Consider the following 12,792-nt stretch of genomic DNA (forward strand, 5'->3'; position numbering starts at 1 on the left):
TTTTGCCTCATTACCCTTGTTATTTTCATGCTAGTCTCCTTTTGTAAACTTCTGTTGATCACCTACTATCTACAGGCATTTTCAATGCATTGTGTCCCCCGGTCAGTGGGAGAATGGCTGAGGTTGCTGGGATTGCAGAGATATGAGAAGGTCCTATATCTTAGTGGCTGGCAGGAACTGGATTTTCTCAGGTAACATCAAAACAGATATTGTAAAATAATGTATATTCTAATACAGTCGATTCCTGTTAATCGGACCACATTGGGACGCGATCATTTTGGTCCTAATAACCGGCTGGTCCAATTACACGAACATGCCCTATACATGTGCAACCAAGACGGGACGTGCTATAACTAATATATTAAAATGTCATTATGACTTTTATTGTGCTGCACACGCGTATGGCGAACGTACAAACAAGAACGATGTACATGTACATGTACGGTTGCTTACAACTTTGTTTATTGAAAAAGAAATCTATAAATTCTTCGAAACGATCTACATGACACTCAGCATGCGAAGCACAATTAAAAAAAGGTTACATTACCAAATTCCAGTCAACGTTTGAAGAACTTGTCTAGTGTGATCTGACACATTCTGTTTACGTACTGCACTTGTTTACACTCGACTTCATGTCGCCGGCTACTTGGCGGTTTTAGGAAAGAAAGGGCAGGCATGTTCACTCCCACTGGTTTGTACTTGGTACAAATTTTCCGACTTCCTGACCTTTGATAAAAGCATAAATTCTCCTGGGGAGCTCAGGGATCCTCCTGATGTCGCTGACCTGCTTTACATCCGCTTTCCGGGGGCGACTTGTGGTTTCTTTTTCTTACTCTCTGTCACGTTCTTTGGTCCGATTAAATGGAATTTTGGTCCAAATAAGCGAACAATAGTAGGTTTATGTAATATGATTTATTTCGGTTCTTTAGGATTCGGTCTGAATAAGCAGCTGGTCCGATTAACCGTTGGTCCAATTAACTGAAATCGACTGTATTCCAAAGTTGACACAATACATAATTCTTTTTCTTAAGTGTAATTGTTTTGATGATCTTCTGTTATTATTAAATATTCCCTTTAGCAAGTCCATCTTTAAGAAATCACATGAAATATTTCAACAGAATTTCTTATCCATTCAAAAGCAATTGTGTGGTTTTGCTCACAGTAAAAATGCACAAAGTTTCAGTTATTTTCAGTCAGCTACTGTATTTAAAAGCGATAGACAGATCCTATCCATAGACCTCCAGGGTTTCCAGAGTGCATCCCATAATTTAGCCTGCCCTGTTAATTAGCTTGTTGATTCAGTGGGTCCCTCTTGAAGTGATGTTACCAGCCCAGCATACAACAGTACAGTGATCCCTCACTATATCGTGCTTCGACTTTCGCTGCTTCACTCCATCGCGGATTTTATATGTAAACATATCTATACTAATAAAAGGCAAAGCCCTTACTCACTCACTCACTCACTCACTCACTCACTCACTCACTCACTCACTCACTCACTGACTCATCACTATTTCTCCAACTTCCCGTGTAGGTAGAAGGCTGAAATTTGGCAGGCTCATTCCTTAAAGCTTACTTACAAAAGTTGGGCAGGTTTCATTTCGAAATTCTACGCCTAATGGTCATAACTGGAAGGTATTTTTCTCCATTCACTGTAATGGAGTTGAGCTGGAAAGATGTGGGGGGGCGGAGTTTCGTGTGACATCATCACGCCTCCCACGTAATCACGTGAACTGACTGTCAACGCAGTGCGTAGAAAACCAGGAAGACCTCCAAAAAGCGCTTAAGAAAACATGCATTATATAATTGAGAAGGCAGCGAAACAATAAGAAGCGAGCGAGTGACATTTACTACCATATTCATGAGCAAACTTTAAATTAAGTTCATAGACAGGCTACCGCTGGCGTTTCACATGCCCACAGGTAATGCGGGATACAAGTTTAATGAGAGGACGCAGGATATAAACGAGAGTTCTGATCACTTTGTAACTAAGTTAAAATTGTAGGTGAAGGGGTGTGCTTATGCAAATTCAGAGAGACTGTGTTTGTGGGGGATTGACAGAGCGAAATGAGATGAATGGGAGGGGAGATGATGACGTGACTCCCCCACCCGCCTTAACTGAGCTGAGCTCCGCAGCTAACGCCGTCTTCCGAAGCAACTTCGTCAGACTGCCACCAAATACTCACAGAAAAATCCACAAGTTAATACACATGCTGTCACAGTTTCTCCACACTGAATCCTGCAGGCACTACTTACAAAAGGTCACATTGACAATCGTGTTACGTTATTTTTAAAATCTTTCCTTTTCTTAGCACAAGCACAGCTGAGAAGCTTCGATGCATGTGTTCCATAACGCGTTAAAAAATAATGCATTTAATCACACTTTGCATTACAAGCAAAGGGGAGCTTTTGTCAATGCATGATTTCCTGGTATACCGATTACATTGATCAGCGCATCCCGATTCATTTTACCCTCGCACCACCTTAGTTTGAGAAGAAGTATGAAAAATATGAGGTTAACACAGAAAAACAGATCACCAATTCAAGCTTTATGAATAATCGATTCGCCATCAATAATTGTTTTGGTAAAGCCATCCTCCTTCCATTTTATCATTTTTCCGCCACTAGCCATGATTAAATGAGCGGTAAAAAGTAAGAGCAAAGCGAGGGTGACTTATTTAGGCAGGCATATATATGACAGCAACACTCATGACAATGTCAATCATGTTACGTTATTATTAAAATGTTTCCTTTTCTTTTTCATTACTTCTTTAACACACTACTTCTCCGCTGCGAGGCGAGGGTATTTTGCTATATATATAATATATGAATGACCTCCAAAGAGCTGAGACTTTTGATATCATGAACGTGTCTGCAAAACTGGGGTCTCCTGCCCAGCAAAAGTCGAGCAGCCAGCGCGCATGCATAGCTGTGCCGGCCTTTGAGACGCTGACTGCGCTTCTGCCTTAAGTCAAAGTGAGCACTTTTAATTTTTTTCATCCTCCCCTGCGCTATAGCCCAGACAAGTGCAAACACGGGACCCCTTTTCTACACCACGGCAAAATAATATTAAGGCGATTCACACTTTCTTTTGCACGTATACGATTATGAGGTCCTCAGCTCGGATTATGAAGACACGCAAATGAGTGGAGGACTGACAGTGTCATCACAGCCGATTAATGGCGGGGACGTCTCACCAGTCCACACAAGACCCACCGCGACTGTCCCCAAAAGGCGATCATAACGTCAGCGAACACATCTCTCTATACTATATAAAAGAAAAAGGCAACTTTCCTTTCTTTACACCTTTTTCCTTTTATCCCAAACCAAAGCCTTTCTCTCTTAACACTGGAGAGGACACAAAACTAATTTTCTTTAAATGCCTGTAAGGCACATTACCAGAGGCACAAATTTGAACATTCACATAGAAAATGTAATTTCAATGTACCTGTACTTCTTAAAACGTTAATGTTTTACTGTTTAATAACTTATAGACTATAATTTATTATTTTTCCCTTGCACTCAGTGACCAAACCTATACACACACATATAGACACATACAAACATACACACAAGTATATGTATGTGTATATATACACGGCAGCACGGTGGCGCAGTGGTAGCGCTGCTGCCTCGCAGTTAGGAGACCCGGGGTCGCTTCCCGGGTCCTCCCTGCGTGGAGTTTGCATGTTCTCCCCGTGTCTGCGTGGGTTTCCTCCGGGCACTCCGGTTTCCTCCCACAATCCAAAGACATGCAGGTTAGGTGGATTGGCGATTCTAAATTGGCCCGTGGGTGTGTTTGTGTGTGTCCTGCGGTGGGTTCCTGCCTTGTGCCCTGTGTTGGCTGGGATTGGCTACGGCAGACCCCTGTGACCCTGTATTCGGATTCAGCGGGTTAGATGATGGATGGATGGATATATATACACACATACATACATACATACATACACACATATATATAATTTGTGTGTATGTATGTATGTGTGTGTATATATGATGTAGATAGGTATGTATGTGTATATATATATATATATATATGTATATAGATATGTAGATGTGAAGATATGTATGTGTATATATGTGTGTGTGTGTATATATGACAGCAGCAATCCAAGCTGTGAGAAAACAGTAAAAAGGAGGCGTGTCAGACGTCGTGGTACATTTTCTAATGCAGCTACCGAAAACAACTTCGTGACGCTGCCGCCAAATACACAAAACAATTACTTTGACAATCATGTTACATTATTTTTAAAATGTTTCGTTTTCTTTTTCATAACTTCTTTAACACATGACATCGCTGGCGGTATTTTGCTATATATATATATCAAAGCGACACTCATAACAGTGACAAAACAATTACATTGACAATCATGTTACGTTATTTTCAAAATGTTTCCTTTTCTTTCTCTTTCCTTCTTTAACATACTACTTCTCCGCTGCCAAGCGCGGGTATATATATATATATAGATAGATAGAGATATATATATATATAGATAGATAGATATGAGAACAACACATATATATATATATATATATATATATATATATATATATATATATATATATATATATATATATATATATATATATATATATACAGTGGTGTGAAAACGATTTGCCCCTTCCTGATTTCTTATTCTTTTGCATGTTTGTCACACAAAATGTTTCTGATCATCAAACACATTTAACCATTAGTCAAATATAACTCAAGCAAACACAAAATGCAGTTTTTAAATGATGGTTTTTATTATTTTGGGAGAAAAAAAAATCCAAACCTACATGGCCCTGTGTGAAAAAGTAATTGCCCCCTGAACCTAATAACTGGTTGGGCCACCCTTAGCAGCAATAACTGCAATCAAGCGTTTGCGATAACTTGCAATGAGTCTTTTACAGCTCTGGAGGAATTTTGGCCCACTCATCTTTGCAGAATTGTTGTAATTCAGCTTTATTTGAGGGTTTTCTATCATGAACCGCCTTTTTAAGGTCATGCCATAGCATCTCAATTCGATTCAGGTCAGGACTTTGACTAGGCCACTCCAAAGTCTTCATTTTGTTTTTCTTCAGCCATTCAGAGGTGGATTTGCTGGTGTGTTTTGGGTCATTGTCCTGTTGCAGCACCCAAGATCGCTTCAGCTTGAGTTGACGAACAGATGGCCGGACATTCTCCTTCAGGATTTTTGGTAGACAGTAGAATTCATGGTTCCATCTATCACAGCAAGCCTTCCAGGTCCTGAAGCAGCAAAACAACCCCAGACCATCACACTACCACCACCATATTTTACTGTTGGTATGATGTTCTTTTTCTGAAATGCTGTGTTCCTTTGACGCCAGATGTAACGGGACATTTGCCTTCCAAAAAGTTCAACTTTTGTCTCATCAGTCCACAATGGCAATCATTGAGATGTTTCTTAGCAAAATTGAGACAAGCCCTAATGTTCTTTTTGCTTAACAGTGGTTTGCGTCTTGGAAATCTGCCATGCAGGCCGTTTTTGCCCAGTCTCTTTCTTATGGTGGAGTCGTGAACACTGACCTTAATTGAGGCAAGTGAGGCCTGCAGTTCTTTAGACGTTGTCCTGGGGTCTTTGTGACCTCTCGGATGAGTCGTCTCTGCGCTCTTGGGGTAATTTTGGTCGGCCGGCCACTCCTAGGAAGGTTCACCACTGTTCCATTTTTTTGCCAGTGTGGATAATGGCTTTCACTGTGGTTCGCTGGAGTCCCAAAGCTTTAGAAATGGCTTTATAACCTTTACCAGACTGATAGATCTTAATTACTTCTGTTCTCATTTGTTTCTGAATTTCTTTGGATCTTGGCATGATGTCTAGCTTTTGAGGTGCTTTTGGTCTACTTCTCTGTGTCAGGCAGCTCCTATTGAAGTGATTTCTTGATTGAAACAGGTGTGGCAGTAATCAGGAAATTGAACTCAGGTGTGATACACCACAGTTAGGTTATTTTTAACAAGGGGCAATTACTTTTTCACACAGGGCCATGTAGGTTTGGATTTTTTTCTCCTAAATAATAAAAACCATCATTTAAAAACTGCATTTTGTGTTTATTTGTGTTATATTTGACTAATGGTTAAATGTGTTTGATGATCAGAAACATTTTGTGTGACAAACATGCAAAAGAATAAGAAATGAGGAAGGGGGAAAATAGTTTTTCACACCACTATATATATATATATATATATATATATATATATATATAGAGATATATATATATATATAGATATATATATAGATATATATAGATATATATATAGATATATATATATATAGATAGATAGATAGATAGATAGATAGATAGATAGATAGATAGATAGATAGATATGAAAACAACACTCATATCAATGACAAAACAATTACATTAACAACCATGTTATGTTATTTTTTAAATTTTTCCTTATCTTTTTCGTACCTTCTTTAACACACTACTTCTCCGCTGCGAAGCGCGGGTATTCTGCTAGTCTAAATATATAACACAGATTTTTTGCTGGTTCGCGGATTTCTGTGGACAATGGGTCTAATAATTTATGGTACATGCTTCTTCAGTTGGTTTGCCCAGTTGATTTCATACAAGGGACGCTATTGGCGGATGGCTGAGAAGCTAACCAATCAGAGCATGTATTACGTATTAAATAAAACTCCTCAATGATATACGATATGCTTCCCACATGGTGCTTCTCATACTTAAAAGCCCAAACAGCACGTACTGATTTTTGATTGTTTGCTTTTTTCTCTCTGACATTCTCTGCTCCTGACGGAGGGTGTGTGAGCAGAGGGTCTGTTCGCACACTGGCCTAGAGGATACAGACGCTCCTTTAAAAAATGCTGAAAGACTACCTTCACATTGCTCCCTTCCTTGTGGCTGCATTGTCGGGCAGTGCTTCGCATACTTAAAAGCACGAAAAACACCTATTGATTTTTGATTGTTTGGTTTTCTCTCTCTGTCTCTCTCACTCTCTCTCTGACATTCTCTGCTCCTGATGTACACTCCTTTGAAGAGGAAGATATGTTTACATTCTTTATAATTGTGAGAAAGAACTGTCATCTCTATCTTGTTATGGAGCACAGTTTAAACTTTTGAAAAAGAGACAAATGTTTGTTTGCAGTGTTTTAAAGTCACTGTCTCTACAACCTCCTGTGTTTCTGTGCAAATATGTGACCCAAGCGTGACAATATAAAAATAACAATATAAACGTATGGTTTTTACTTCGCGGATTTTCACCTTTCGCGGAGGTTCTGGAACGCTACCCCCGCGATCGAAGAGGTATCACCATATAGAAAAATACACTGCCTGTCAAGAGCTGTAGAAGGATGTCACTACACACTGTGGCACTAGGGGTCGCTGTCGCTCCTCCAAACCTGCAGACAACATGACCAGAAACCAGGTTAAAGTCCCAGAAATATTTTTAATTTCTTCTATAACGTGCACAAAGCACCTCCACCTCCACAATATACAATAATAAATCAATAATAAACAATAATCAACAATAAATCAATCCTCCTCTCCACCCAGCAGCTCTGTCACACTCCCTCCCAACTCTGACTCAGTCTGCTGGGTTTTCCCACAGTCCTTTTAATAGGGCTCGACCCGGAAGTGCTTCTGTCCTTCAGTCCATGTGATTCCATAGCACTTCCGGGTCAGATGAAAACTCTTCTTTTTCTTCAGGAAAATATAAATCCCTGTGCACTGCGGGAATTCGGAGCACCTACATGTTGCAGGGATGACTCCATCTAGCGGCCTGGAGGTGTTGGCCGGGATAAACTGCCAGCCATCTCTCATAACACATATTAAAGAAACACAGTCTCCTAAGGAGGAAGAGCCTGTTCTGCCTTTTCTTATAGAACTCCTCTGTGTTATGAGACCATTCTAACCTGTCATTAATATGGATCCTTAAATATTTGTAGAAGTGCACTATCTCAACATCCACTCCATGAATAGTGACTGGACATAGAGGCTGTTTGGTATGGCAAAAGTCAATAGCCAGTTCTTTGGTTTTGCCAGTTTTAAGAGGCAGACATTTCTCTTTGCACCAAGAACCAAAGTTCTCCACCTGTGTCCTTTACTCTGTCTCATCTTATACCACATAAGTACAGAATCATCTGAGAATTTCTGTAAATGACCTGACTGGGTGTTACATTTGAAGTGCACAGAGTGAACAGAAAAGGAGACAGGACTGTTCCTTGTGGTGCTCCAGTGTTTCTCACATTCGTATCAGAAACAGAGGATGAGAAATCCTTTAAAGGTACTTTTTTTTTAGACAATACATGCTTTTCAAGAACTCTTTCTACATGTTGAGCTGCAAGAGACAGTACAGCAGAAGACTTATTCTTGAAGGGAAGTTGTCACATGAATTTAAGCCATTTTACTGCACAACTCTATACAAGAGGTTTTAAAATAGTCTCTAAATCTACCTGTAGGGTTTTAAAATCTGGAGTAACATGTTTGTAATTCTTAGCTCCACTTACGACGTTTGCTTCCATGTTTTGACATAAGCATAGAGAGAACATTTAAAAAAAACTTGACAAAATTTCAGGTATATTTCATGTGAATTCAATCAAACTAAAATGTAAGGAATATGAGGTAAGAGTCCTAATGATTTACTGTTTGAAGAATGACAACAGTATAACTTTCTTTTTGTCATTCTTTGCTGTTCCTCAGTAAAAACAGTTGATTATTAATATACAATAACTGAAAAAATATAATTATACAGTATTTTATTAATGAATACAACTGAATGTCAGCAGCATACAGATGAAAGTTAAAATGATGTTGCTTAATTACATTTCATATTAGCAACATATAAAGAGGTAAAAAGATTTGTTCCAGCACAAAATTCAGAGGTGTTCTATATCTAACCCAAGACAGTCTTCGGGCTCCTGAATGTATTCCAAATGACCTAAAAATTTGATGAAATCGACATAAGAACCCTGGGGAGTCCTACACCCCACAACATACACGATAAGAGAGGCTTGACAAAGCAATCTCTGTATTATCCACCCATTGGCTCCATAAGCTTTCATGATGGTTAAAGAGGCTCCATCTGCACTAAACCAAAGGTATTGTGTCAAGTTTATACACAAAATGCAAATCCATTAGTTAGATAATACATTAAGTAAAACCAAGTAATTATTTCAAAATTGGTGGGGCTAGCACATGTTGATATTTTGAGGTTGGTACCATAGTACCTGAATGTGAAGTCCACAATAATAGTGACAGGTAGGCTGTTCTACCACACTAGCGATGTTAGTCAGTATTCGGTTAGCTGTATTCAACAGATTTGTTGCTACTTAACAGTGTAATAATTAGAAAACCAGAGAGAGTAATATTACATCCAGGAAGGTGCATGTCTGTAGATACACAGGTCCAAACATCTACTTGCAAAGTAAGCCAACATTTGGGACTTCTTTAGGAAATTGTAAATTTTCCTTTACAGAAAAGCATCAACTTTATCACGAAACTATAATCATATTCTCATAAAAGCCCTTAAGGGTTAACCCAACTCAGTAAGGAGATGATTCCACCCACTTATACAAACAGCAAAAATTCACTCTAAAGTGAAACTCTGCACTTTTGTAACATGTAACAGACAGATCAATTTGGTTCTAAAACGCATATCTACTAGTATGAATTAACTCATTCATTCATTCATTCCTCCTTCCAGTGACCTTACAGAAGAAGATTTGCTTAATGCTGGCGTGATGAACCCTGCTCATAGAAGAGTGATCCTGCAAAACCTACCTGACACCTGGGAGTAGCAGAAACCAAAATAAATAAATACCGAGGTTCTCTTACTACAAACACAAAAACAGCAGACGAAAAAAAAAAATGTTTTTGTGCAACATGTCTTCAAGATGTTCCTGTGAAAAAGTCAATTTTACAAACATGCTCAGTGCAAAAATGCACAATATTTAGGAGAATGTACACAAGACCACAGGCTCTAATCAGTCTACCCTGGGGTCTAAAAAGGTATATGGTAAAAGAAGCAGCTGGAACTAATTTCGTCTTTTGAAAACAAAGTGCCTACTCCGCTCAAGCTGCTTATGAATACTGAAGTGTTGTGCATGCTGTGTAAAATTAAGAAGCTAATGTTGTTGCTACAGGGTGATCTTTCTAAAACCACTGAATGTATGCATTGTTGGCCTCTCAGGAAATGACCATAAAGTGCCTGGAACTGGGACTATTATTCATATATTTGCATTTTCTCTCTTTTTTAATTCTAAGCTGTGCTTAGCACTTTCTTTTACAATAAAGCCACATATTCATTGTGCAAATAAGAAACAACCTATTTGTTGAAGACTTTATTTTGTTGTTGTCCTGCTGTTCACTGTAAAGCTGTTCAAGTTTTGGGTCATTTCTGGTAAGTAGGATTATAAGCATTAGTATTACAGTATTTACAGGGAGTTAGGTTAATTATCATCCATACTGTACACTGGCCTTCTATGTGTGACTGCGAGGTTGCATGTACCTTGCCTGTCTGTGTGTCCCATCTGTGATGATTTGCTTCCTTGTGTCCAAAATCTGGAAGGTCACCAGTTCAAATTCCTTTACTGCCCAAAGGGATCCAATTTAAACCATGCCCTTAACCTGAAAATTGCTCTTGGACGCTGTACAATGGCTGACCCTGGCACTCTGACACCCAAAAATCATTGCAAAAAGACAATTTCCCCTCAGAGATTAACAAAATATATCAATTCAGAATCATATATTGTCAGGGCAGGCTCCCAGGTGCCTTCCCCCACAACACTATACTGCAGAAAGTTGTTATGGAAAATGAAAAAATCAGTGACTTTTAGATCAGTAAACCAATCTGTAATGCATGATTCTTTACTGCTATCAACTTGTCCCCAGTCCAGGAAAGGTTCTTGCCTGTCTGTTGATTTTGCAGCCTCTCCCTCAACTGAGTTATGCAAGCCTGATAATGGATGAAAGGATGGATAAAATGTTGCACATCTTGTAGCCTTTGATAGTACTTAGGAAATATTTGATTCCCTGTTAGCATGTTTTTCATATCATTTAGTGGGTATCTTCTCAAGGTTATTGATGATTCTAGATTGTGATCATGAGACATAACCTTAAGTATGCCAGCTGTTGACAGGATAGGGGCTGACTCCTGCCTTGTGTCCACTTCTCCCAGGGGTGTTTCCATCTGCCCATGATGCTCTTTATATGTTTAAAATATCAATAAATGAACCAAAAAAACCTGAGTGAAAAAGTAGCACAGTTAAAGTCTGTACTAATATGATGACTTTGCTCAAAATCTCCACACTAAATTAACAATGTATATGCTACCATATACCTGAAATGAGTGAGACAATAAATTTTTCATTATGTTTAACAAATGGACCATAAGCACCTTCTACATTTATCATATTAAAAATTTGATTATAAAAAAGAAATAAAAATCATGCATCAGTGTGTAGACCTCAACCATAAATTTTACTGCATGCTAGTTAGTATTTGTGTTTAATCTGTGATTATTTTATAGGAAATAACACTAAAGTAAACATCTATGTCCTGAAAATGAAGACTGTAATTCTAATTTAATGTATCTCTGGACACCCTGATCAGAAACAAACTGCTTCTAAGCTTTTCTGCAAACTATGGCTTTGTTCATGTCATCATACAGGACACTAAGAGGTTGCCAGGTGAGCGTGTCCTGTTATGATAAACAACAGGGAGGTTCACACACAGCCCTGGAACTTTTAAGATATGGTAGTAAATTAATGTCACCACCTTACTGAGCTCTGTCTCCCGGTGGCAGTCACACCCCTGGATACATTAACTAGTGGCTGTTGGTTGTCAGCATTGACATGACCCTGCTCTTCTTTGTAACATTTCAAGTTTTTTCTGTCTACATTTTCCCATTTTGTGTTTTTGTGCTTTGGTTTATACAAGTTTTTGTGGCAGTTTGTCATACATGAACCACTTTTGAAACTAACCAGCTTTGTTTTTTAATCTACTGTAATTTAATATATTACAAGAAAAATATTGGTAGAAGATATTTATATGCAGTAAACTTAAAATATTTGTATCGGGAAAGACAGAATGGATATATCATATAGCTAGGGAAGTAGAGACAGACCAGAATGGAAATTAAAGGCAGCCATTAGAGATAATCTAAATCACAGATTAAATAAAGTACAGTTTCTTCTGTACTTTTTTGAACAGTATCTTTTGAAATCATACGAAAGAGCACATGTGACATAATACAGTATAATTTAGGATTAATAAAATATACTAATTCTTAATTCAGTATTTTGTTGTTATCTACTCTCTATATATAACATCCTAAGCCTAAAAGTGCAATGATTTTATGTGACATTTTTATGTCACGTTTTTTGTCACACTTTAAATCGGGCTTATTTTAAAACCTACATATATATGTTTGGTATCATTCTTTTCAGAATTTATCAAACTTTAATGTGATATTGTTAGATCCGTCCCGCGAGACAAGACTTTGTGCCAAGGGATTTAACCTCACCCGGGGCTGGAAATAAAAGACATAGAGTAGGACAGCTGCTGTACAGGCTTTTAAATGCGAGATGCAGATTACAAACTTTGTAAGTGTTGCTGACATTTTTCCTATACTGTATTGCTCTTCTTGACTAATGATCCATAGCTGCCAGTTCTGGTTTGACCAATCAATCATAAGTTCATAAACATGTGCCACGTACAAAAGTGATTTTAAAGGCTAATAGGACATTAGATTACATTGCACTCTGTGCTGTCTGCAAGTCACAAGAGAATATTGTTAACCAGTACAATGGATTTATGAGTCATTATCTGGAA

At 38.3% G+C, this 12,792-nt stretch overlaps 1 protein-coding gene across 1 annotated transcript in view; it reads left to right on the forward strand.

Annotated features, from left to right (window-relative positions):
* The window catches only part of inppl1b (inositol polyphosphate phosphatase-like 1b), a 105,910-nt gene extending 95,626 nt beyond the window's left edge, over positions 1 to 10,284 (forward strand). The window contains exons 26-27 of the mRNA XM_039766143.1: positions 76 to 191; positions 9,665 to 10,284. Coding sequence (XP_039622077.1) covers positions 76 to 191; positions 9,665 to 9,758 — 210 coding nt within the window. The 3' untranslated portion in view covers positions 9,759 to 10,284. The remainder of the gene's footprint in view (positions 1 to 75; positions 192 to 9,664) is intronic.
* The last annotated feature ends 2,508 nt before the right edge of the window (positions 10,285 to 12,792 follow it).

This window comes from Polypterus senegalus, chromosome 10 (assembly GCF_016835505.1).
Source record: "Polypterus senegalus isolate Bchr_013 chromosome 10, ASM1683550v1, whole genome shotgun sequence".
Classification (NCBI taxonomy): domain Eukaryota; kingdom Metazoa; phylum Chordata; class Cladistia; order Polypteriformes; family Polypteridae; genus Polypterus; species Polypterus senegalus.